We start from the raw sequence: 27,579 nt of genomic DNA on the forward strand, positions 1-27,579 counted from the left end.
GCGTTAAATAACAAGTATTTTGAATTTATTTTAAATGTTTGGAACACATGCATTATTATTGCAAGCAAGCTCCCCTCTCCACAGATCTGAGCTGTAACTTGACCAGGTAGCTTGTCTCCAAGGAGATAAACTGAATGCCAGTGTCTGCGTACACTGGTGTGTGAATGTGTGTGTGAATGTGTGTGTGAATGGGTGAGTGGTTCCTTGTTGTAAAGCGCTTTGAGTGCCTTGAAGGTGGAAAAGCCCTATAGAAAAATGTAACCATTTACCATTTACCAATGCCATAGTGTAATAGAAAGCAATAATATTTCTGTGAAGACAAAATGGTTGTGGATTCTTCACCAGAAAAGTTACATAGGGAAGCTTTTTTTCTGTGATTGTCTGTTAATTTGCTTGTCAGTTATTGACCAATGGCTGTTTCACTGTTTCATTTTTGATCCTGTAATCTGTTGGTTGAATCAACAGTTTTATTAAGCCCTGTGAAGTGCCTGCTCTTGTAATTTTGGACAAATAAATTGAATTGAATTTTGTAGAACATCACCAATTTTTCTTCCTGTTTAATTCTTGGTCGTTCTCCCTTCAGCGTGTAAACATGGTTGGTTTGGTGAAGGCTGCTCACGGCGCTGTGACTGTGAGGGACCCTGTGATCATGTGACTGGGCGGTGCCTCTGTTCGTCGGGATGGACCGGCTCCAGATGTGACACTGGTAATTACCATCACCTTTAACATGATGTTTCACACTACTCCCCCTGCTGACAACTACACTTGATGCTGTAATTGCTGGGTTTCACATGACATCACAAGATTCTACAGCCCAGTAATATTAAATACAGATGGTGATTGCTAAATTAATACAGTCAATATGCAGATTTTTGTTGTAATATAGTGAGTTCAAGAGTCTAGTAACAAAGACAAATAATTAGGATTCAGAATGATGAAAAATTAGGATAGTTGCCACAGCAATTAATAATTTACAACAAAATCTTCTATCTTCTGAATGAAAAAAAGTCCTCAAAATGTTGCCTATTATGGGAAGCTCAAACCCAAGAGTAGAGATTTGTACCACTCATGTGCATTTCAACCCAGGGGTTTATCAAAGTAGTTCATCAAAACAAAACATCAAAAAAAAAGGTATATCTTGTGAGATAAATGCCTTTTTTGTTTTGTTTTGCTCTAGAGTGCAGAGCAGACAGCTTTGGCCCGGGCTGTTCAGAGGTGTGTGAGTGTGAGAATGGGGCTCAGTGTGACCGGAGGAGTGGCCGCTGCAGCTGTCTCCACGGCTGGATCGGGGCGTCCTGTCGAGAAGGTACAGTACAAATACACATGTACACATGACCGAACTAAAGAGGTGACAAAGGGCCAGACATCAGAGCTGCTTTAATATGGTATGGAAACAATGAGAACTAAACCAGGACTAAATAGAGTAAATAGACTAAATAGGGAATTCACCAGTTCTAAACTAGGCCTAAACCAGGAGGACTAACCTGGGATTTAAACAGACTAAACCAGCAGATCAAAACAGGGCTGAACCAGGACTAATCCTGGACTACATTTAAAGTAAAATGTCTATTGTCCCATTCTGGCTCTTAGGGTCAAAATGAGATTGTTGTGTTTTGTCTGCATCTATAATTATAATTGTACAATTATTATAAAACATGTTTTTTCTCCACAAACCAGGAAGTAATGCTGATGTGCTGTTAGCATGCTAGTTGTTAACATTACTGTCATCATCAAACTCCACTCTGTCCTATATTATGCAAAATTGACTCTTGTGAGCTTTAAGCCATGTTATGTTGTTACCTCATTTAAAACATACCTGGAGTTATGTTTGTGTTTAACTCATGTTCGAGTAACTCTTTATCTGTCTGTCAAGTCTGTGTTAAAAATTCTGTATTCCACCTTGTGATGTCATGAAGTGATGTCATTTTAGCTCAGAACAGATGGGCAATTCCAAGGCTGAAAATATCCAAACAATTCTACATCTTTAAAAACACAGTGGATCACTTCCTTGCCACATGACATCACAAGGTGGAACAGAGTGTTTTCTGTCTGAGAGAAGAGTTTGCGTGTTAAACATGTGAATGAAACGAAACACAACTCCAGGTATGTTTGTGATAAGCAAATAACGTTGTAACATAGATCAGAAAATAGCATAATATGGGCCCTTTAAAAACAAAACTAACAAACAGAAACACACACACATATAAACTCTTTGAAGTGAATAATTAGGATACTCAGAATGCATTGAAAAGCAGGAATAAGAACGAGGAAGGAATGAGGAATAAGTTTGGATCTCTACAACTGAACTAACTTTGTCACACTTCTAAATCTGTAATAATCCCGGTTCTATAATAGACCTGAGTATTTCTACACCTGAGCCTGATAACATCTTGCCTTTTCCAATTAGTGCACAGTGTAGCACAACACGGCCTCACACAAGTGACAGTTCTGCTGATGTCAGGACTGGAGATGTACAAGTAAATATACTGTCTGTGGTGTAAGTGCTGACAGAGTCTCCGCTGTATCTTTGGCGTCATCTCTGTACTCATTTTCTTTTGTAGATGGTCCCCCCCGTCTCACCTACGGCAACTCGAGAGGGTCACAGCAAGACAATTCATTATAGCAGCAACATTCACCCGTAAAAGCCAGACAAAGATCTGCTTTTATCTTGTGAGTGAATGCATCCCACTGACTAGCATGACAGCGTTAACGGCTTGAATACATTGTGGTAAAAGAATTTGGACTCTAAATGAGACAAAACCTCCACTTTGAAAAGCTTGAGTGCTTTTGAACTCTGTATGAAACTTCAGCCTGACATTGCCATCGCCTGGTACATTTTTGGATTGTTAAAAAGTGGAACGAACTTTTAAGTACAACCCAGGGGTCTGTAACAGGCCGGTATAAGTGTATGCACTATTTAATTTTGTACAAAGAAGAATACACTAGCTAAAGAGCTTTCAAATTAAAAGTTGCTTTAAGCCACAAAGTTTTTCCTGGATTATCTGCAGCGCAATGGCTTCTGGTGCTTACAAACAAGCTTGGTTCATAATGGAAATGTTGGAGAATTATAATGTGTATTCGTAATGTAATGAGTGCAACAAACTTTTCGTTATTTTTGTCAAACGTTTTGTACTTTTATACATTTTTGTACTGTCTTAAAGCAATAGCACAAACACATTAATTTCCTACATTATTGTTTCTGTTTTATTTTGAAGTTCAATCCACAGACTCCAATGGTGCTACTTAAAACATGATTTGTACAATGTCAGTAAAGCACAAATGTATATGTTTTTCATTGAAAGTAATGTATAAATTGATTTTATTTATGTTATAATACAGATTAAAATGGCATATTGTTGATTTAAATGTGTGTATTATTTGGGCACATCAGAGCGAACTGGGTACGTTAAAGATCCTCTATGTAACTTTTCTGGTGGAGTCTGCCATCTACTTGTCCATGGAGATACTTTGCATGAAATGTTCCAGAGTATGGCATTAAACTATTTCCATGGTAACAAGCAGGTGATACATCTGGGCAAATCACAGGTCTGATCTGTGGAGAAGCAGCACTCTTCTATACAAATTGCCAGTGTTCATCCCATCTTTCTTTTTTCCTTTTATATACAGTACAAGTCTTGTTCTTAATTTATTTCCTAGTTTGTCTACAAGGGCCCAGGTCTCATTTTGTTGGAAGCATGTTTCCATTTGCAGCAAAACGCAGCTCATTCTTTATATGTTGATACTTGTACCATGTTTATTTTGAGTTACATTCTGATGTAGATTAATATGTCAACTACTATAGCACAGAATTGATTAAAATGCCCTTCGCATGAGTCACCAGATATCACTGAAATAATCCACAATATAATTAAAATAAAGACAAACACAATAGGTTTTACCATTCTGATTTTTATAATTTTTTCAGTTTTTCATTTGGAGTTTGAAGCTGTACATCCTGTCTAAAGTCAGACCAAGCACAGTGCAGATAGCAATGCCTGCAAAAGAAAATTAAAAAAGGCCGAGGTGATCACAACCAGAAATATTTACAAAGATATGTACAGAGACGGCAGACTGTTAAGATGAAGTTAGCCTGCAACTGCATTCACTACAACCTTTCCCATACGTAACACAAAGTAATAGTTCTTTAGTCTGTCTTAAGAATTTTACAATACTGATAGGAAAAATGCATGACGAAAAAATAAAAACAGATATTTTCTGTACTGCAAAACATAAAAATATACTCTTTTTTTTAAATGTAGATCCTTCTGGAAAATAAGCTCTATCCCTCTATGGGTCAGTTTCACTCCAAAACTCAATAATAAAGATGAAACTAAGACCTCTTAAAGCATATTTTTATAACTCTAATATTCAGTCTTTTATTATGATGAAGCCTGTCATCATTGGTTTACATTGTGTGTTAACCTCCCAATAGCATAGTCAGGCTAGCACAGTGTGAGAGAGCGGCTCATGTGAAGAATGTACAGGTCAAAAGGACAGTTTGTTGTGAAAGATGAGAAGGCTCAGACTTTCACATGGGACTGGCTGCTGGTTGATTTTGCCTAATATTTCATTGCCAATTATATAAAATCAATTGACTAACACTTGATTGAAGAGACTGCCGTGCTTCTTTAGCACAGCATTCAACACAACTGCATTTGGGTAATAGTTACAACATGGACATTAGGTACTTTACAGAATACTTTGTAGAGACTCAAACATTTCTCTTATTTGAGTGACAAAACCTTTATGTCGACAAAATGTATTATTTTGGGTTTCTAGCATCACTCTTTTAAATACAATAATTTTTTTATTAAACGAGTCAATCTTTGTGATCTAGTCTTTCAAAATAACAGATTGAGTGCATTATTTAATGTTTTGTCTTTCCAAATGACACATTTTAAACCAAATGTTATGTCTAGAGTCAGTTACTCTTAACAAAGTGAAAGTTTCCACAGCTTCTAGAGTAATTTCACTGACCACATTTTTTTTTTTTTTTTAACTTCTTTTACGTAATATTATTTGGTTATAGTTAGAGAAACTATAGAGGTGTTGTTTAGTTTAGCTACAGTTTAAAAGATCATTGCTATTTGTATCATCTTCACAGCAGACTTGTCCCTCTGGCCCGTACATTCAGACATCAGCCGCGAGATAACACTGATGGTCGAGCAAAATGCACAGCGATACTTTTAAGTCTCGAGTTAAGTGACTTTTTCTCTACTGTCCCTGATGAGAATATTAAGACACACAAACTGAACAGACTTAACATGTTTTCAGAGTTTTTTCTTCTTACAAGAAAAACATCATTGGCTTGCACACTTTTATCACCCAGACGTAAAAGACACTGCAAAAAAGAAACTGAAAAGGTACACGAGAATTAACTAATACATTGACCTAAGCAGTTACGCACACACAACACGGATCACTTGGCGGTTGCTTTAAAATCACCAGGAAAAGTTGGACCACGAGAGGAACAAAGCCCACACAGTGACGTCCATTTTGAGTTCCCATAATTCTTAGCTCACGCAGTCCATTCACACTAAAGTAACACTTGAATTGTCTTTTTTTTTTCTTCTTGTTGTTGTAGTTCGCAGCTGTTACTTAAGCCTGGTTAAAGGACGTGTTAGTAAGCGGAGGAGCGTTGTCTTGTGGGTATTGTAGTGAAAAGGATCCATGCGTTTGAATGGTCACATGCTGCTTGTGCTTTGATCACAGTTAGGTTTGAATAGGTTTACATGCACTTAAATTACAGTATGATCTGGTTTTGAACAGAATTATGATAATGGTGAAAGGGCAATAACATGCGTTCAAAAACAATACAAAAGGTATTCATATGTCCTGTATACAAAAAGAGTTATTTAAGAAAAGCTTTAGCCAATTTCTAACATTAATCTTAAAATGATTGAGAAATCAAATAAAACATTTGAAAGGACAGGAATGGACAAACTGGGGTTACGCTTAAAAAGTTCAGTCAATTTTTTGATACTTTAGAAATTTTGATATGCAAATTTTCATGGCATCAGTTTGAGCCAAATGTTTTAATTCAGAAATTTGTGGGGAATAAAAATATTGAAGTGCAGACAAATTTGAGGGTGAAATTAGGAAACACAGAAGCTACTTTAAGAAGAACTTTACATAAAACTTGATTCACGCTGAACTGTTTGAAGAATTAAAACTCAGACTTATACAGTGACTGACCAGCAAGTTAAGTCTTAGTCCAAACCAGAAAATACCAGTGCATGTAAACCCATTTACTGAAGACGCATGTGGTATGTCCCAGGCTGCCCGCTGCCTGAGACACTCCTTATCAACCTAAAGCAATTATCAGCACTATGCATTGTGTATATGAGGCCTTATCTTTAATAGTATAACAGCATGATCAAGTTAAGATATACGTGGAGTCCATACAGTAGATACATAGCGAGCTGGACAGAACATGCGCCAAGATGAGTTAGATTATGTAACCTTGCAGAAGTGAGTGAAGACACACTCAGAAATCTTTGGCTCGAGCCTCACTAAAGTTTCACAGGTCCTCCCCAGTGTCAGCACCACCTCCGGACCATCTATGCACTACAGTAGACTAACCACGTTTCCATGGCACCTGGATCCTTCCTTTACAGGTCTTACAACATTCAGATTAATATACAAACTAAAACCAGTGTAAAGATAAGATATTACTATGAAATGCTTGAATTACATAAAAAAAAAAAAATAGATTGGGTTAGCTAAAAATATACTTAAACTTTTTAAATGTTAAGATATTTTTTCTCTTGCAACTGTATATAACTGAAAAATGTAATTATTATCATTATAGATATTTGAGATCGATAAACTGTATTTGTCAATAACCTAAAGTATAAACACATGTTTTATACCAGTATTTTTGAAGTAAATAATAATGATTTTTTTGCATAATATTAGATTTACTGTCTTGAATGCATCATAGAGCAAGGTCAACAAATCAGTTATTGGTTTTGCATATAAAATACAATATATTTTTTCCAATCCGAGGAACGATCCAGGTGATACGGAAACATTTTAGATCAAACTGTTTCATTCCCTGAGCTGCTGCCGAGAACAGCGCCACCTACAGGACAATAACAATCGCACTAGTTCCTGTTTCTACTGGGGAGACAGAGCACAGAGGAACCTCTAAGATGACCGTCTACGCTGGAGCTCACAGCACAGTCTGACGTAAAAGAAAATAAGGCAAAATACTTGAACAGAAGTCGATCAAGAAAAATCGTCCATGAGATGTAGAAGCCTGCGCTGATAAGTGGTGTTCGAGGACACCTAAGCAGAGGCAGATACACAGTGTAGCACTTCTATGGAGAGGGATGAATAAATATGTTGTTTTGCAGCGATTACTCTGCTCCTAAAGACCCTTTAACTTTGTATAAGTTCAGTTTTAGGGAGCAGCCTCAGTCCTGACCTATGCAGACCAGAATCACCCATTGCACAGTCAGGGTGGGCGGGGTTATGGGCATCAAAGGGGAGGGGCTTAGCGGGAGGCGATCCTCTAGTGCAATGGCTGCCATCTAATACTACTGAACGATCAATTCTGTCCTCAACAAATCACTACAGACTAAAGTGCTGACTGTTGGCCCACTAGGGGGCACCTACACTGACTATGGAGACAACACAAAGAGTTGGACTGAGACTTACAGTACACAGGTGTTTGTAAACAGAACGTCCCAGGAACAAATGCATGGCTCTGGTACATGTGCAACTGAGTACCGCTTGTATTTCATACAGAATGAACTACAGTAATCTTCCATTGAGTTGCATTGTTTTTTTTTTCCAAAATAAAAAGCAAAAACAAATCTGAATGCCGAGCAAGCATGTGCTTCTTTTTTAAATGTATTTTCTCTACAGTTTTAATACTTCCAGCTGACTTTGAATGTTACTGATTTAAATACGAGCGCGTTTCACTAGCAGCTCTCTCACAGTCTGGTGTCCTTCTGGAGGTGATGATTTTCCCTTTTCTTTTCTTTTCCCTGTAACTCTAGATGAGGAGCCCTGGGTGGCCCATGTGCCACACTCATGCGCCAGGGTCTCATTCAGTAAAAGCTCAAGCAAACAGAGGATCAGGCAAAGGTGGGCGCTGCAGTGCAGCCCGGTGCAGCCCTGCCGGGCGGAGCCTGTGGGGTTAGGAGCGGTAGTCCTTTTTACTGTACGGCTTGTTCCCCAAGATGCTGTCGATTTCATGTGTGATGGACGATGACAACTTTGGAAGAACCTGAGACAGAGAGACACAAGTAAGTTACATGTATTTGCACTGACAGTTAACTCTAAACATTATTTGTTTGTTTTTGAGGAAATATTTCTGTGAGAAATGTTTGTTGATCACTGTGTCCTTTTTACAGTAAAGATCAATTTTGTAATGCATTAACTTCAATCAGCACTTAAAAATACCTGCTTTTAAAAGGGCTTCATACTTTCTTTATAAAAAAAAAATGGAGTCCTCTGGACAAGTCTCACAAGATGTAACTAACCTTATTTAAGTCTTTGTTGAGGCAAAACTCCCTTAGGAAATGCGACCATGACATTTGTGTATGAAATATCACCAAGCTAAAGCACAGATGTGCTATGTAGTGCTCTGCACACAACTTACAAAAAGCCCAGACAAAGCACGGAGGGGCCTTTACTCAGGGCCAGTTTTCTAATGTGAACAGCACACTGAACACTGAAGAGCCCATTAGAGGAGGAGCTCTTATCAGGAGGAAGTGCGAGCTTCGTATCCCCTGGCGACACATACTCTCTGACCTTATTAACGGGTACAGTAGAGCAGTCAGGCGTGACAGGCCAGGACTGCCCACCAGGCTGCACTCAGGAGGCACTGTTGTTCTCACTCACTCTGAGATGCTGCTACAATTTAACAGGAAACACCAGGGTATTCCAGGTAAATATTTCTTACAGCAAATGTTGGCAAAACAGAAAAGATACTTTGTAAGATTAAAGGTCCTATATTACACAGTATTGAGTCTTGTGAGCTTTAAGCCATGTTATAATGTTGTTAGGTCATCAACTACATACCTGGAGTTTTGGAGTGTTTCTGGAGTTTGTGCCATTCACACGTTTAAAGGTTGTATGGAGGATTTTTTTTGTTTCAAATTGTCAATGATAGCATTATAGAGGTGCAGTAGCCTTGTAATTATGATGACCAAAAAAAGAGAATAAAAATTCATCAACTCTGGACGTGGTGGGGCTAAACATTTGCCAATAGATAACGACACTGCCTCGTTATCTGTTAGCTGACAGGCTGTCAATCAAACTCCCTACGTTTCTAGCGTAACTGACTTGCCTGCGCGCCGCCGGTACGTGGTTTACGTACGCCTGTCACGCAGTCCACAGACGCAAGCCGCACAGACGCTGTTTACTCCACCAACGCAACAGTTCTTAGCGGCTTTTTTTGACCTATATCTTCCTCGCAGTTAGCACAAAGTTTGTTGCAATGGCGACAAGAATCCAGGAGCAGTTAGCCGCAAAAGAAAGTCCGTTTTTGAGGTCGCTGAAAGAAGAAGACAAGGGGAAAAGCAGCGAAGCCAAACTAAGGTGATTCTTGAAGATTCATTCCAGCGAATGGCGCAACTGAAGCAGACGCAGAGGTCTAAAGACTGACGCATTGGTCCACAAATTACTCCTGGACAGGTCACTTCTGCTTATTATGAAAACGTACTTTATTTCCAAGAGCTAGTCAAACGTTTTTCAGGACACGAAAGCGATATCCTATGTCTGAAAACGTAATTTTCAAGGCAAAGAAAGAGTCCGCTTGCTGCTGCGTGTTGTAGCTAGTTCATTCGCACTGAATCTCCGCGCAACCTTCTCTGCTCCCCTTTCCTGCTCCTCTCCCCGCTGCCCGATCCGCTCTTCTCCCTGCTCCTCACTTCTCCGGGCACCGCTCCCCTCTCCTCTCTCCTCTCCCTGCTCCCTGCTCCGCTCTTCTCTTTGCTCCTCACTTCTCGTCCGCGCACGAAATGTCCGCACACCCGCTCCCCCCGCTCCTCACTTCTCCGCCTTGCCTAACCAACACTGTAGTTAGTTGTTTACAAGTCATGTGCAGCGCACCGGCTGTAAACAAACCTGTTTCTGGCGTAAAGGAGGAGGCGGGAGGAGGCGTTTCTACGTAGGAGCTGTAGGGGAGGGGGGGTGGTTTCACGCATGCGCAACATTTGAAAAAGGACAAACAGTCGCTGGATTTCTCGTTCCTTGGAAAATCCTCTATACAACCTTTAAGTAGCCCCTTTATTATCAGTTCATCTACATCTCCAAAGCTCAAAATGCTCTGTTCCACCTTGTGATGTCACGAACATCAGGTTTCAGGTTAGTAGTTAAAGGGCTGAAATGATCCAAATGATTCTAGTAAAGGTGTATGTGTTTCAAAATACATTGGTGCAGTTCCTGTATTACCACATGACATCACAAGGTGGTCCACAAAGTTTTCTGTTTGAGAGAAGAACTCGGCCTAAATATACAAGATTTGTGTGTTAAACATGCGCAAATGAAACAAAACACAACTCCAGATATGTTTGTGATGAGGAAACAACATTATAACATAGATCAGAAAATAGTGTAATATTGGCCCTTTAAGTTAGTATAGTATTTGTATTCATTATTTTAGTCAAGATGCTTCTGTGATGCTTAACACAGGGCAGGAGAGGTAAAGGTCATCCAGGTATAATTTAATACATATTGACAGTGGATATGGGAAACTTTTGTAATATCAGGCTATAGTTTTGTTATTCTATTGTAAAGACTAGATATTATGTTAGTTATTTGTATCAAGATGTTACTTTGAGGCATAAGACATGGCAGGAAAGACAAGGACCCTCCTGGTCAAATTGGAAGGACATTATATATTATTATTGATTATATTATGGTAACATGCAATAATAATCTATTGTGTTTTTATTACAAAGATTCAGAAAGGTCATGCGGTATAATGGTATAATTTTTGTCTAGATGCTAATTTTGCACTTTGCACTTTTAAACTATTATCATTTTATTATAATGACTGAAAAGTTCATGTGATTCAATTTAGTCAAGATGCTGCTTTGATGCTTGAAAACCATTTGAAAGACTCGTGTTTTCAAAGAGAATTTTTCACCGGACTTACATTGAAAAGAAATGAAAATGGGCTAGAGAGTATAAGTAATAGATAAGTATATATTATTTATTATTTTTACATTCCCTTCTTTGTACTGAAAATTGCACTGAACATTTTCTTCTTCAAAGTACATCCACAGTACAAAATGCAGTGAGCTATTTGTCCATTATTTTCTGCATTCATGTAAGCTTCTAGCCGAGTAGCGCTACACTAGTGGGTAGTGATTCTTTGGCTGTGATCCACAACTAAATCTGTCCTTCCAAAAGAGCGCTCTTCATTCTTTGGGAACTAGTACTACTAGTACTTTTAAAAAGCACACTGTGATAGTTCCCCATCTACTCCACAGCCCTGAGTTTTTCGAGAGAAGAATGATTTGAAAGGTCATCATTTTGTAAGGGCTCTGAACATCATACTGCGGATTTCCAAAATGCCAAGAAGAAAAAATGTAATTTTAAAATTATAGGCTGTCATTTCCATGAAGGCAGTGATCACTAAAATGTTTTATTGAAATATATATTTTTTCAAGTACATCCTAGGTACAGTGCAGTTTATTTGACTGACTGCACACTAGTCTGTAACATGAACTGTTGGCTTTAGGGCTGCAGTGATAACTTTTTTGATTAGTCCACTAGTAGTACACAATATTGTACAATGACAATTTTTAACCAAATGAAGGCTACAACATGGTGACTGAAAGTAGAGTGTATTCTTTATTATTATTTTTTTTTAAACTTTTCTAACATTTTGATTTAATAGTGCCACCTCCTCTTAATGGGTAAAATGATAAACTTTACCAAAATAAGAAACAATAAAATAGGCACAGTTGTTAGTATAATCATAAATATAATGATGTAAAACTACATTTTACTGAAAAGAGTAGTCTGGCCTGTCAAATGCACTTTAATATGCTTGTAGTCCTTTGAGCTAAGATCAGACTCACCTGTATCGCCCCTATGTTCTCCATGAGCTGGTCCGTGTTGGAGGCTCCTAAAAGCACAGAGCTCACCCCCTCGTTACGTAGGCACCACGCTGCACAGATCAATACAACAATCAAACACACATACACACAATTACACTGGGACTACTGCAGAGCTGAGCAATACTGACATAAATACATTTCTCTTTTTTTTATTATCTCAAATGATATTCAGATGATATTTTAACTATGCCTTAAGAATGTGCTAAAATGTGCCTGGCTGAGGTTCAGGTCTAGCACAAAACATAAATGGATCATAGAATTAATAAAGTCCCTACCTGTTTTTCTGTTTTTCATGTAACTGAGCAACATTAATTTTGCTCCAGTATAGGTAGAATGCAAAAGCAGCTCTTGAGATCTGTTGTTAGTTTTACCGTGACAGCAAAACTCTGCTCTGGTTGTGAGAAAAGTACGAAGCAAACTCACAGTGATTAATTAGGATGCTCTGAATGCATAAGGCAAATGAGGAATAACAAAAGCAAGCTGTTTAAAACAAACTAGTTCTGTTTTCCGTGTTTTGCAGCACCCACAATAGTGAGAAATCTAACTTAATGCACAATATTACACGTTGTTTTTCGAGGTTTTATTTACTGACAATATACTACTCAAATACTAATTTAGCATATCTACAAAACAACAATTGCAGTATTATCTATTTTCCGATATACAGTATCTCCTCCTCTCCTCTACCGTCAACTGCCCCTGTGTGAAATATATGACTAAATTAAAACAGCCCACTACACTACGTCTCAGCAGCGGAAGAAGAAGTATTGACGTCTTTAATGAGAAAAGAAACGGCAATAAAGCAAACGTGAAGGCGCAACGCAGACTGGGAAATTGCGACAAATATAATCGGAAGAAGGGAAGCGCGCAGATGAGGGAGTTTTATTACAGAGAGCTACTGCGAGTGACAAAAAAGCACTGGTTTGAAATATGACCCACTTTGGGCTCCGTAGGACAAACCAGTAGAGAAAACTAGCAGGCTGGAAAGTGTAAACCCCAGTGGGACGTAGGCTACAGAGGTGGAGGTGGTAAAAGTCAGAAAGTTTGGGAGTCATTTGTGAAGTTCTGTAAAATTGTTGTATCATCTAATAAAATATACTGTATGTTGAAAAATAGACCATAAGAACACAACCAAAAGGATTTAAAAATGTAACGTGCATACCAGCAAGCTCCTGATAAAACACAAATGAATAGTGGTATTAAAGGTGCACTACATAACTTTTCTGGTGGAGGGTCGGCCACCTGCTTGTCTCCATGGAGATCTTTGTCTGGAGTCCATAGTATGGCGTATGTTTAATTCCAAACCAAGGAAAATTCCAGTCAAAGCCAAGACATCTCCATGAGTACAAGCAGGTGGAATGCCCCATACCAGAAAAGTTACAAGGTGCACCTTTAAAATAATCAAACAAACAATCAAACAAAGAAAATATAAAGGTCAGTCAGACTTAAGTGAAATAAAACCACCTTTTGTATACCAGAGAGGTATACAAAAGGTATATTTGATCATTTCAGATACATGTACAAGTAAGTTATAGTTTTTGTGCAATAAACATGTAAAACAGATAAAAAGAGATTTGGTTATGTATTGAATCTTCTGCAGTTGCTTCTATTCTACACATATCTAGCTGCGTATGAGTAATTCTTTGTGGTGCTTGATAAAAGCTGACATAGCTTGATGTTGGTGTGATGAAGAGAGCATTTCAGGTAACATAGCTTTAAGCAGTTCGTTTGAATCACTCTATTATCCTCTTCTGGACTTTACTAATAATAAACAAGAAGCCCACAGCTGCCTAAAAAAGCACAAATCTGCTTGGTGTTCCTTTATAGTTGGCTTCATTATGCAACAGTGTTTGGGAAAATGCACTTGTAAGCAGATTACTGTAGAAAAGGATGCACCACACAGCTGTGAACATAGTGGGATTAGGACCTGGCACATGTCACAACTGAATATTTGAAACAAGAAAATACACTAAATTCCCCTCGAGACACAGAGCAAATTGTGTCACCTGCTCCTGTCTGTGCTCAGGCTAAACAAATATTCTCATTTTCACATAAAGCATATTCCGTGTATGCCCAATTTCTTCATCCATTGCACTACCTTTTTTCTTTTCTTGTCTCATGGAGATGTTATTGCTTTGCCTGGAATGTTCCACACTATGGCATTAAATATACATATGTTAAACTGAATGAATTGCAGGTCTTGGAATAAAGGAATTCTTACTGGGCTCACCTTTAAACAGTGTTGTGCAAGTTCACACTTTTCTTCAACTAGTTCAAAGTCCAGTTCACACTTGTTCAAAGTGAATAGTTCACGTTCATAGTTCACAATTTTAATTTTGAACTAGTTCAAAGTTCAGTTCATTTTATATTTAGATGAGATCTGTAAATGAAAGGCTGCTTTTATTTTTCAAACTGACTTCTAGTTTACAACAACTTTACAAGATGTTGACTGTTGGACAAGTGACTTTAAAACTGTAATGTGTTATTTATGACTTGTTACTGTCATTTCAAAGTCATTTGTTACATTACAATATTACTGTATTTAAAATGTAAAACATTACACGACTATTGCAGCACTTTTAATTTACTCTCATCCAAAAGAACTGTTAAGATGCTGAACTTTTGCGCCGTATATGGACTGAACCAGACTAAACCAGGACTAAACCAGTCTAAACCAGAACTGAACCAGGTCTAAACCAGGACTGAACCAGACTAAACCAGGTCTAAACCAGAACTGAACCAGGTCTAAACCAGGACTGAACCAGAACTGAACCAGGTCCAAACCAGGACTAAACCAGGTCTAAACCAGAACTGAACCAGGTCTAAACCAGGACTAAACCAGGTCTAAACCAGGTCTAAATCAGGAATGAACCAGGTCTAAACCAGAATTGAACCAGGAATAAACCAGAACTGTGAACCAGGACTAACCAGGACTAAACCAGAACAGAACCGGGACTGAACCAGGTCTAAATCAGGAATAAACCAAGACTAAACCAGGACTGAACCAGAATTGAACCAGGTCTAAACCAGAACTGAACCAGGACTAAACCAGGTCTAAACCAAGACTAAACCAGGACCAAACCAGGACTAATCCTGGACTAGAACTTGGAATCTAGGACCGCCCCTGAGAGAACCCCGAGTGCGATCGGGCGTCAGCTGCGTTTATCTCGGTGGAGCGCGGACTTCTGCGTCGGTCCTTTCGCTCAGGATCACCTGACGGTCTACGCGGGCGCACCTCCGGCGTTTCACCGCTGCTGATATCGCGGTGATTTTAGCAAATTTGTGAAGAAAAAACGAAAAACCCACCATTTCAATCCAGGTTAAAAAAGCATTGTGACGCGCGTTACTGACATATGTACCAAGTAAAATAATGCGCGCGCAGGAGCAGCACGTCCTGTGTGTGTAGATTTCAGAAAATAGGATCCATCCTATTTTTTGATGCTCTACACGAGCGTAGGCGCGTATCCCCGTCAAAATACACAGAGAGCATGTATCTATTGTTGTATTTGTGCATTTACCATCAGCACATTGTGCTCCCTGGGCAGTTGTGTATCATGTGAAAGAGCCCAGATCCACATACACTGTTAATTAGTGCTTTGAAATTTACTTTTGAAATCCTTGCGTTTGCCGTGGTCAGCCTGTACAGAAGGTAAATACAAGCAGCTAAACGCGCCCAGTCAAGTTTGATTGACTTTCCCATTGAGAGACACAAGAGCCCGTACGTTCCGCTAAAGCTGCCGGTGGAGTCGCCTTCGCGTTGACACGCGGCTGTGGTTTCGTTAAGTGCGAGCAGATCGTCACTCGTCAGGTGAAAACAAATTCCGACGTTTAACTGAACCCCAACAGTGACGTACGTCGTTCATCACACATAATTTGAACAAATTCACGTTCAGGTTCTTGATTTACAAAAGTGTTGCGTTCAGTTCAAAGTTTACTGAAAAATGAACGTGTTCAATGAACGCGTTCTTTTGAACTCGTTCATGCACAACACTGCCTCTAAACATATTTGTTCTGTAACTTGATCTAGTGGCATCACTAACTCAGTAAAAGTGCAATTCCATACTGTGAAACTTTCCAGGCAAATCAATAAAATCTAATAGCAGAGACAGGAAGACAGACACTCCACCAGAAAATAGTGTACCTTTAAAAAACATAAACAACAGAGTTAAGGCCACTGGACTGTACCTTTATTCTGTACCTTTATTATTTAGTTTTAGTTTAGTAATATAAAAGTTATTGAATCAAATATTAAACTAACCATGCAAATACTGGTTTTGTAAATGGCAGAAGTACATGGCATACATTTTGTTTTATATTGCTGTCAGCTTTTCCCCTTAGGGTTGCCAGAGGAAATCATCTGTCTCTAACTGAGCTGGGATTTGCATATACTGAATTGGCAAAGGTTGTAACCCAGATGCTCTTCTTGGCCTTTCATTCTGCAGCTCATTTTGGGTGCGTTTTGGGCATTTTCTCTCTCGCTGTGGAAGGAGCCATTGTTAAAGCTTTTGGAACTTGTAAATGTACTCACACTTGAGTAAACCAGATAAGAATGACGGAAACAAGTCTTTTGTTAGCCGTGATGACTGGAACTAAATGGGGGCTAAATAGCTCTAAACAAGTACAGAAAATCTCTGGTAAACAAAACTTTCTACACCAGCCCTAAATCAGAACAAAACCCAGGACAAAACCCAGGACTGAGCTAAATTTAATTCAGGTCTAAACCAGACCAGGAACAAACTTGAGACTGTACAGAACAAGTGATGTAGATATACTTGTACTGACCTAATAAATCTAGCACTAGGACTAAACTTTTACTAAGACCTATGCGAGGACTAGAGGTGTCCCTTCTTCTCTACTGTTTATTTGAGGCTGTCACACTGATGCAGAGATGATGACTTTATAGACTAGGACTACTGTAAACTAAATCTAGGCTAAGAATAAACCAGGTTTAATTGAGACAGAACTGAACCAGAACTAAACCGGCACCCAACCAGGACTAGATGTGCCACCCTTATGCGGTGTTTATTTGAGGCTGCCACAGTTGATGTAGGATCCTGCGCTGGCTCCATAAATCTAGAGTTGGACTAAGACTTAAGACTAAGTCTTAAACCAGAGCAGAACTGGACCTAAACCAGGACTATTTTGTAACATTATCGTAGCTGTCACAGTGATGTATAGACACATCCTGACCTTATAAATCTAGACTAGGTCAAAAACAAGACTTAAGACCAGTCTTAAACCAGAACTGAACCAGGACTAAACTGGGACTAAGGTGTGTGTCCCATGTGTAATGTTTATTTGAGGCTGTCACTGTGATGTAGGGCCCTGCGCTGGCTCCATAAATCTAGCCCACAGCCTATAGGAGCACTGGGGGATTTATGGTAATTGGGAGAGATGAGGGCGTCCACTAATGGTCCATGAAACCTAATCTATGACGCTGCAATACTGAAGGAGAGGAGTCCACAGTCTGATAGTATATTTAACTCTGCAGGGACCAAACTGGGGTAAAAAAAAGAACTAAACTAAGGTCTAAATCAGAAGGACTAAAAAAAAACAAAGCAAGGACTAGACCAGAACTCAGATATCAGATTAAAATGCTTGGACTAAACCAGTGCTTAAAAAAGAACAAAACCAGGACTAGGTCTAAACCAGGTCAAAACCACAACTGAACTATTACTATACAAATGACCAAAACAGGACTGGATAAGATTTAAGGACTAAACGATGTCCAAATAGGGATTAAACCAGTTCTTAGGCTCAAAACCAGATCTAAGTCTATATCAGAATCTAAACCAGGTTAAAGTAAAAACTAAAACCTAATTTGAAGGCCTAAAGCAAGTACTAATCTTACACTAATTGCAACTATAGTTTCAAAATATGCACAATCACATAATCCACAATCCTAAACGACCACCAATGAACAGAACTATCAAACAGTCAAACAATAATATGGGACTAAATGAGTACAAGGTCCAAGGTAGGCTCTAAATCAGATCTACACTAGGACTAAACTAGTGCAATAAATAACTCCATAACCACACCAGGACTAAAACCGGTCGAGCTAAGATTTATGAGAATGTGACAGAAACTAAACTAAAGACTAAAAGGAAACTAAAGCAAGAATTGCAAATGTATCTACAGTTCTGAGTCTGAATGCTCTATGGCGTCCAGAAATATATATTGAGAAAACAGGACTTAACCAGGACCAGGACTAAACACGATCTAAACCAGACCATTTAGACATAGCAAACTCCATGATTTATTCCCGGAGATTGACTCTTTTACATCCCTCCCAGGTCACTGCGTCTTTGGGACCTCGACAATTTCACTTTCCCGCCTGCATCGACTAGCACTGGATTTATGTAGCTCATTGTGTTTTTATGCTGACATTGGCAACTGTTAAGAGCATGTTAACACCACAGCAGAGGATAAACTGCACTGTAAATACAATAAGATGTATGCATTTGGTATTATGCATTCAATAGTATTAATACATTCATGTGGTAATGCACGTTATATATAAAGTCGCGATACCAGTAAACCACTCCCCCTAATCCCTCCATTGATGTTTTTTTCTTTATTGCTTAGTTTCTTGGTGTAAGCCGTTGTAGCCAGATCTGGAATAGACAGTTTGAGTAATTTTCGACTTTCATTGATTGAATGTTGACACTGACAAGACATGTAGATCAACCGCCTACTGGTAATGTCATTTAAACAGTGGCATGCCCAAATTCTACTATGGTGTGTGGAAAATTGTGTGATCAATGTAAGCATGTTAAAGTAAATTAAACACACATAAATTAAAATGAGTGAAACAAAGTAAATAAATCAATAACAATGCATTATGTTCACTAACAACAAGATACCATCTCTTCTTGTTACCCTGCCTAAAAGACAGGCTAAAGTGTGCTGGTACGCTCATTAATAGGCATTAAAATCCTTGGGAATTTGACATTTTCCTGCCATTTTTGACACAGATTTCCAGTTGAATTGTAGCATAAGGTTATAAACACTAGCACCAGTCATAACAGAGACTCTACTTTCACTGGCCAAAGCTTGCTGGTATGCATTCAAATCCTTGAGAATCCGGTCGTCATTATCATTATAGTAAGAATTATGGAATTGTGTTCTTAGATGATAAACAGTTTCACTCAAACACAAACCAACAAACCACTCCACTATGAAGAGATAAATTATCATTGTTATCACCACAAATGGAAATCACACTCCAGACAGACCACACAAAACAGAGCGCCCCCCCTGTGGACCGGCTGACTCGAGGCAGAGGCACGGACAGACAGAAGAAACAGAGAGAGCAGCAGAGTCTGCGTACCGATGGCCAGTTGGGGCAGTGTGCAGCCCAGCCGCTCCGCGATTGCCTGCAGCTCTTTCAACTTCGCCTGCTGACGCCGGCCTTCCTCACTCAGGATCTTGTCCTTCAACCACTGGTAGCCCTGTCGGACACACAGCACACCTGCTATAACCCCCAGTGTCAGCCGCAGTGCAGCTCTGTGCCAGCAGGGGCCGTCCTTCAACCTGTCCTCTGAAATAACTCTGCAAAACTAAGCTCTGTAAAATATTGCTCTAGTCTAAACTGTGTCTTTGTCCTACTGTATCTCTGTCATATAAGAATTATCTTTCAGTTAAATGTGTCCACTACACTAATAATTCTTGTCTGTAGTCTCCATCAAAGTTTTAGAGCTTGGCCCTCTTCAAGTTAGATTTTTTGCAGCCATATAGTTGTTTTTTTTGTTTGCTTGTTTTTTTGTTTTTAAAAAAAAAATAATTTTACTCTTCTCTTGATCTTTCTGTTAAAACCAATTTATAAGTCTAATATTGCACCAATCGTTACAGTAGATGATCTTTTTGGCCCAATAGTATTCCACAATCACTCCAGTCATGATAATGCTATTCAATACAAAAACACTAGACTCCAGAGTCACAATGTCATAATACAGTCTGTGACAATTATTTCGTGAAAACACCACAACAACAACAGGCAACACCAAACCACAGGGCAAGCACAGCACGAGAGTTCAAAGGTCGAAACATCAAGATGGGAACAAGGGTCATGAACCAGGAAGTGCCAAAACAACAATCGGTTGCTCCACAAACAACTACAGACATGCCAGTTCACCACAGAAACACAACAAACCAGTGAGCGTGACCTGATATCCACAAAACATGCTTTGATTAGTTTAAAAGGACTAATAAAATATTGTCACCAAGTTATTTTTGTTCAAACTAACCCTGCTCTTGTCATTTCAATCTTACATTTGTGGATAATAGATTTGTAAAACTGTAGAACTGTTATAAAATTTGTATCCACTGAATAGATTTTTATGGTAATACAGTATTACAACTAGTGATTGTGATACATAGTGAACAATTGTGCAAATCGTGTATGAGTAAAAATTATTTGTATAAAATAAAAATAATAACTGAAATAGTTAAAAGTGAATTAAGGTATAGGATAGATAGAACATACCTTATCTCCTGCAAGACTACATTCAAATGTGTGTTCAGTTCAGACTGGATTATTATGGTCTGTGTTATGCTGTTGCCTAATGATTACAGTGACAAGTGTCTATATCTGATTAACACAAGACCAATGATGTAGTTGTGAAGAGTTCAAAACATTTATGATATACAACATAAAGTGACGGAGCACAGACTTGGGAGCAAACCTGAAAGATACAAACAGACCATCAACACAAACACAAAATCCACAGCAAACAGTGGCAGGTAGGGCTGAACAATTCTGTAAGAATTTTGTCTAATTTTTCAGATTTATCATTAGATTTGCCAAATGTATTTTCCAAAATCAAGATTGAGTTCACAGTGCATATTTCAAACCAGTCTAGTAAGTAGCATTAACATTTGAGAGAAATATTAATCACTAAACTCCTACAATAATTACATGTATTTCAAAAAGTTTGTAGTGGTCTAAACTACAAGATTAGCACATTTTCTTTTACATAATACAGCCCCATACAGAGATATTGTTTTCTCTGCGCAGGTCATTACCCAAATAATTACAGACCTTGAGATTTGCTAATTGCAGCCATTGAAAGTGTGATTTTGATTTGATTTTGGTGATTGTTCAGCCCAGATGAGAGTGACAGGGAACCAGAGGAGTTTTACACAGACTGGGGGTGAGTGGGTCCAGGCTGTACCTTCAGAGATGCTCGAGAGTACGGAGGGACCCTGCCGTCGTATTTCCCTGAGATGATTCCACACGCCAGAGGAGACCAGGTCATGGCTCCCACCCCTGAACATAAATGTAAAAAGATGGAGGGGGGTTATAGTGTAGAAAGAAGAGAGAGGGCGGTGGCCAGTTACTTAATCTCCACTGAGAACATTCTACACAAAATAACTTTTTTTTTTCTACTTTGAATGGTTTATTGCATTGAAAAAACATAATTATTAAGTATAAAAAATTTCATGTTGATAATATGTTGTGTGTTGCATTAAAAACTTAAAACTTGCATTAAAAAATGACAGATTTAATGCAGCTTTTAGCAACATACCATCTATAATTTTCCCACCCACTTCTATTAGTCAGCCTCTGTCATACTCTGAGTGACAGGCAAATTTAACCAATCACAGCGAAGTATGAGCTTTCAAAAATAAGTCACAGTCACATATGTTGAAGACTATATGAAGCTATTAAGAATTAAGATAAAATAGAAATGGCATGAAGAAGGTTTTAAATGATTTTTCTGCCCTTTCGTAAACTCTTACTTTTGCAAATGTCACTTTCCCCTTTTTTCATTGAAATGTTAATACACTTCAACCAACCTAGCTGCACATTTAATATCTTCTAGAAGCTATCTGAGCTAAGCTAGAAATGTCAGTGTAAATTTATCTCTGAGGCGCACAGCACAAGGCTAAACCCTTCCTCTGGCTTTAGTGCCCCAACAAAATCATTTTTATGTACTGGTCTGAGTCCAGGTGGGGCAGTAATAGCTCTTGCCTCCAAACCATTATCCACTGAGGGCTTGTGTCAGGCCTCACCGATCTTGTGGAAGAGCTCCGGTAGCTGCACCTCCACCTTCTCTCTCTGGAACATGTGATACTCAGCCTGTTCGCAGATGGGAGGGATCTGGTTGAACTGCCGCGCCACGGAATAAGCTTCCTAAAAACATAATGGGAAAAGCCAAAGTGAAGCCTGGGTCATTATCCGCACCAGATATACAGGACAATAATGTGCAATAGAGAAGATAAGAGTCAAATTTAGCAAGTAAGCGATACTGGTAAAGATACTGACACAGAGGGGGTATTACAAGTCTATAGGGCGTTAATTGTTTCCACATAACATTTTTAGATCACCATGTTACCTTTTATCAGATGGAAAATGCTATATTCGCCAAAAATGTATTAAAAATAAAACAGCATTAATTATTTTCGGTTTAGTTTTTGACACTGAGTTCCCCTTCTCTTTGCTCTCTGCGTCAAGTCACTCCCCCTTCAGAGCACTATCACAACATAATCAGTATCCATTTCACTAATGAAACTAGTGCACATCGCATCAGGTTTGTGAAGTTGTACCTTATTATTTTGTATCCTGCTCTTGCATGTTTATGAAAAATAGCTGTACGGGACCATGGATGATGTATTATTTATTTATATATTGTATTATTATTTATTTATTTATAGTTTTTATCCATTTTATTTTTTAATACTTTTTATGAATTGATTTTATTTATTTTTTTCACTGATTTTATTATTATTATTTCATTTATTTATTCTATTCCTGTCCTTATTAAACATAATTCTGCTGATTTTTTCTTTTTAAAGTAAAATGTTTTGCGAAGCACTTTGGAAACTGTGCTGTTTGTAAAATGTGCTATACAAATAAAGTTGGATTGGATAGGCTTGTAGGCTGAGAGTGCAAGATTATTCAAAGATGTATGGATGACATAGAAAACCACTGCAGGCATGTTTTTGATGAGGGAGTAAAGTTGATTTTGCCCCTCTTTAATTATAAAAGTGATATGTCCTGCAGCTAATTGGGAGTGACGTGTCCAAGTCCAACTGTAAGCTTACTTTTTCTTTTTTAAGATTCATATTTTCTATATAATTTATGATTTGTTTTTTACTTCAATACACATTTCTTTCCCCATAACAACCATGTCCATGTGACGTTAGTATAGTACGGCAGATAAACCCATGTAGCCTATCTGGACTATAACGTACACAGTATATATCTGAAAAACATGAGTCTTACCATTATCTCCATGGGGCTCCAGCGAGACGTGCCCCAGTACATAGCCATGCCTTGATTTATCACATGGGTCATCGCTCGGACCGTCTCTGCAACAAAACAATGGCACAATTCATTACTCCAACTGTGCATCTCATCTGTCACCACAACCGAACAGAAATGAATGGACTGAAAGAAATGAGGCATAGAAGAAGGAAAACTGCAATATTCAAAGACAGTGAGCTGTTAAAGAACTTTATTATTCGTGAAGACATGCAAAATTTGAATATTGGGTGTACACTTTAAAAATACAAATTAAAAAAGTAGAAACTCTGTAAACAAAAACTAACTAACAAGGTACACTTTCAAAACACTTGTGGGTAATTTTGCAGTCATTTCATACTTGTCTGTTAGAAATATGGGGTAGCTGAAGATTTCTGTGTCTCTTTTTTGCATACTGAGGATTAAGAGGATTATGAATGTATGTAGTATGTAGGTGCTGAGAATATATTGCTAAAATTATACAGTAGTTTGAAATTATAAGGAGGCAAAAGACAGATAGTAGAATATTTGATACATTTTGAAAAAAATGTACAAGTGCTATAATAGGCCTAAGCAAATATCGCTGTAAATATATTATGATAAGTATAGAACTAAACTATATGAAGTAGATATAGCACATTTAACTTAAGATTCAAAAGACCAAATAGAACCGGGTTTCTTTGGATAAAAACATTGCTATCATTTAGAGCAAAATCCTGCTTACAATCCTTCAACACAGGCTGATAAATGTGTGTTTGTTTCTATAAATAAAACGTGTTGAGGATTATTTTCCTATTAACGCGCTGAAAGACTCTATGAATGTCAGCGAGGGATTACGGGTGAGCAGCTCTCTTACTGTTCGACAGGTTTCTAAGCTGAAAAACACAAATGTCTTTTCACCAAATGGATTATCAACTGACCTTTAACTGTGGTTTATGTGTAGTTGTTATCCTGAAGTAATGCGTCTCCACTGACGCTGTACTACTGATACTGTGTTATGTGTGTTTTATTGGAAATCTGAAGGTAAAAGTGTGCACCCACTGTCATATTAACATGTTTGAAGTTGCGAGATGTTTTAGTGTGATTAGATGTGAGTTAGGACTGCGTGACTATAAAAAAAAAAAAAAATCCCATATAACTTATCATTATTTAAACTGTGATAAATTGAAACATTAATGTCCTATCAAAAGTTAATTTGTAGGAGTAGTAGACTTGTTATCAATTATTAGTGATGTTTTGTGACTCATGTTTCAATTAAAAGATTTGACAAGTAGATTTGACAAGCTGGCGAAGACTGGTGAGACATTTCCATGGATATTTTGGTCTATTGACATCAGTCTTTTGCTATTTTTTATTACCGCTTATTTAGACGTATTATTACCATTTGTTTTACTCTTGTTATTGTAATATATTGGGATGTGTGAACTGCTGTGTCCAATTCATTTCCCTTGTGGATCAATAAAGTCTAAGTCTAAGTAGCTTTGTTCTAGGTTTTATAGGGCAGAACAGCCATATAATTCAAAAGAGGATTTATAAGTGTTGTTTTTGATATATTTATGTCCAAAAATACAATCAAAACAATACAAGTCAAGAATGATTTGATTTGCAATTGTGAAATCAATCAGGAAGTTAAATTTTTTTTCTATAGGTCCTACTTCATGTCACAGTCAGCCAATCACAATCTGACACCTTTTTGAACTCAACGAATCAAACTGTGGTAACTCATTCATAACTTCAATAAACTTCTCCAATCACCACAGCAGCAGTAGAACCATCACCCTCCTCAGTCTGTCCATCTCTCCCTCTTTACAACCACCAATACATAGGAAAACAACATGCTTCCCCATTCGAGCCCTTATTCAATTTCTGGCTCCTGGTTTAACATTGTGTGCCTACATGCAAGTAGACATTTGCATTATTGACTTGAGGTGTGATTATAACCAGTGTTTTACAATGCATATAAATGACACAGTTTGACAGGAACAACAACAGCAGTTCACACCTCGATAATGCAATGTGCTGTCAGTCTATTGCTTCAGTTTAATCATGTTATGTGATACTTTAATATAGCTTTAAGTTTAAGCTATTCCTGTAACAGATGTGATAATTAACACATGTAAACTACAACGAAACTTGGTTACTTTAGCAACAGAAAATACATTTCGGATAATCAACTAACAAAATTACATTTGTTGGTTGTTTTGTCCCTGTTAATGCTTTAGCTACAGTTTTCTATGAGACGTTCAGGTTCATTTAAGAGGTTGTGAATTCACATTAGAAACAGCATTAGTTCATTTGAAAGGGACACTACAACTTTTCTGCCTAATTAAACATGAGTTAATAAATGAATTAGCCAATGTACAATGTAATGCAAGATAAATGAGATTCACATAAAAATTTACTTAATTAACATTTCATTCAAAGAAAGAGAACTCTGTGCTATTTTGAATAAAACTTAAAACATTTTTCTTGATTTAATTCTCCTCAGATCATATTTTCTAAAGTTATTTGTATAAATACTCTGGCTATGCTTACATGCACAGTGCACGCAAAAAATCGGATCATTATCTGATTTCTGGAGTTCAAAACTAATGAGAATTTTGAAATGTAAACAGATCAGCTCAGATGTGAATAATTGAATCCTTCCTCTGACTGTTCACGCCAGTGCAGATTATGACAAAGAAAAAAATGCAAAAAGGCCAGACTAACATTTAAGTGATCATTTGTAACTTTCTGGAGATAGAAAGTCATCTGCATGATTCCATGGAAACAGAAAGCTAAACCCATCGAAATATTCTCCATGGACATATACAAGTGATATACTGTGGAATATTATAGCTAAGGGAACAACATTTCCATGTAAACAAGCTGGAAGAGGCCCTCCTCCAGGCCAAATAAGAGTCAGCCTCAGAGTGAGGACGCATGTTTTCAGTGTAATAAAGACAAAAATGGTCAAGAAAATGTTAGGCATTTTAACTTGTCCTATATACAGCAGTTCCAGTTATACAGAACAACACAACCCATTGATTAACTGATTAGTGGGTGCCCATGTATAAAAGTGCCAACTGACTCTAATATCTACTTGAACCAAAATAAACAAGACTCACATCTCTTTGCCCTGTAAGTACTCAGAGAATCACAGATGGCCTGGTTAAATAAGACTCAGATTCACCCATTTCACTATTTTAAAATGTAAAACCACATCTGAACTTTAGCATTTTAAACAACACAAGCTACAAGTGGCTTGGAGAGAGCACGGGAGACGCTTGGAGCAAAGGCAGAAAGTTGGCCTGCGTCAGACCTTTTGACCTTTGACCCCAGAGAGGAAGTGCAGATGCTAACCGGACCAGCTGAGCCCACACATCGCTGCCATTTTAAAAGGTCTCCTCCTCAGCATCTCTCTGCCTTGACTGTGGAGGTGGGAGCGCACGGACACAATGCGGACGATTTAAAAATAAACATTTCCCCAACAGCAGATTTGTACATCCTATAACTTTATAGAAACAGAGGAGGTGTATTATTACTAAGCAGTATTCCCAGATCAACCACATCAAGTCCTGGAGTCATAGATTAGAATAAAATATATGAGTAAGGCAAAGAGGGAGTTATTTTCAAATATGCTAAAATGGGCATTTGAGTGAGTTTGACAAGTTTCAAACTATATTTCTATAATTCTGTTTTTATGACTATTGTGCAGAACAGCTCCAAAGTTATAAGTTTTGTGGGATGTTTCCAGTCTGCAGGAGTCAATATCTTATCAGCAGTTGTTGTGTAAAGCAAATACTTGAATATTAGATAAAAAGACAACAACAACAACAAAAATGGCTTAATGTTAAAGGTAAATTTGGATAATGGTAGACAAGTGGTGATTACTGGGGGGGGTAACGATATCCAAGTCTCACGATACGATATCGTCGAACCTCACGGTACGATGTTTATTGTGATATTGTGGGAAAGCTCACGATATGGTGGGAAGGCTCACGGTTAGGAATGTAACAATATCCAAATCTCTCAGTACAATATTTTCACAATATACATCCCACAGTATGATATTTATTGCGAAATTTTGTGGAGACTAAACCTCTAAAACTGTGAATATGCCACTTTTTCCTCTTAAAACGCCTTGACAAGACTTAATCCAAAGAATTAAGACTTAAATGTGCTTAGAACTGTTATTTCTCCATGTAGTCTACACTGAAATGGAGCAAAGGATCATGGTCTATGTAGTTCCCTCTGTCTTTTTTTTTT

At 38.0% G+C, this 27,579-nt stretch overlaps 2 protein-coding genes across 11 annotated transcripts in view; one reads left to right on the forward strand and one right to left on the reverse strand.

Annotated features, from left to right (window-relative positions):
* megf6b (multiple EGF-like-domains 6b) overlaps nt 1–3,221 on the forward strand; it is an 89,776-nt gene extending 86,555 nt beyond the window's left edge. Inside the window, exons 36-38 of the mRNA XM_055160979.1 lie at nt 584–706; nt 1,178–1,306; nt 2,562–3,221. Of these exons, the coding sequence (XP_055016954.1) occupies nt 584–706; nt 1,178–1,306; nt 2,562–2,623 (314 nt within the window). The 3' untranslated portion in view covers nt 2,624–3,221. The remainder of the gene's footprint in view (nt 1–583; nt 707–1,177; nt 1,307–2,561) is intronic.
* A 671-nt stretch (nt 3,222–3,892) lies between these two features.
* The window catches only part of kcnab2a (potassium voltage-gated channel subfamily A regulatory beta subunit 2a), a 149,783-nt gene continuing 126,096 nt past the window's right edge, over nt 3,893–27,579 (reverse strand). For all 10 annotated transcript variants that reach the window (XM_055160200.1, XM_055160202.1, XM_055160198.1 and 7 more), the window contains 6 exons: nt 23,314–23,399; nt 22,101–22,221; nt 21,260–21,354; nt 19,417–19,537; nt 12,045–12,133; nt 3,893–8,236 (listed from right to left, as the gene is read on the reverse strand). In XM_055160200.1, coding sequence (XP_055016175.1) covers nt 8,147–8,236; nt 12,045–12,133; nt 19,417–19,537; nt 21,260–21,354; nt 22,101–22,221; nt 23,314–23,399 — 602 coding nt within the window. In that variant the 3' untranslated portion in view covers nt 3,893–8,146. The remainder of the gene's footprint in view (nt 8,237–12,044; nt 12,134–19,416; nt 19,538–21,259; nt 21,355–22,100; nt 22,222–23,313; nt 23,400–27,579) is intronic.

Source organism: Boleophthalmus pectinirostris, unplaced genomic scaffold, assembly GCF_026225935.1.
Source record: "Boleophthalmus pectinirostris isolate CB_2022bp ecotype Guang Dong unplaced genomic scaffold, ASM2622593v1 HiC_scaffold_3, whole genome shotgun sequence".
Classification (NCBI taxonomy): Eukaryota; Metazoa; Chordata; class Actinopteri; order Gobiiformes; family Gobiidae; genus Boleophthalmus; species Boleophthalmus pectinirostris.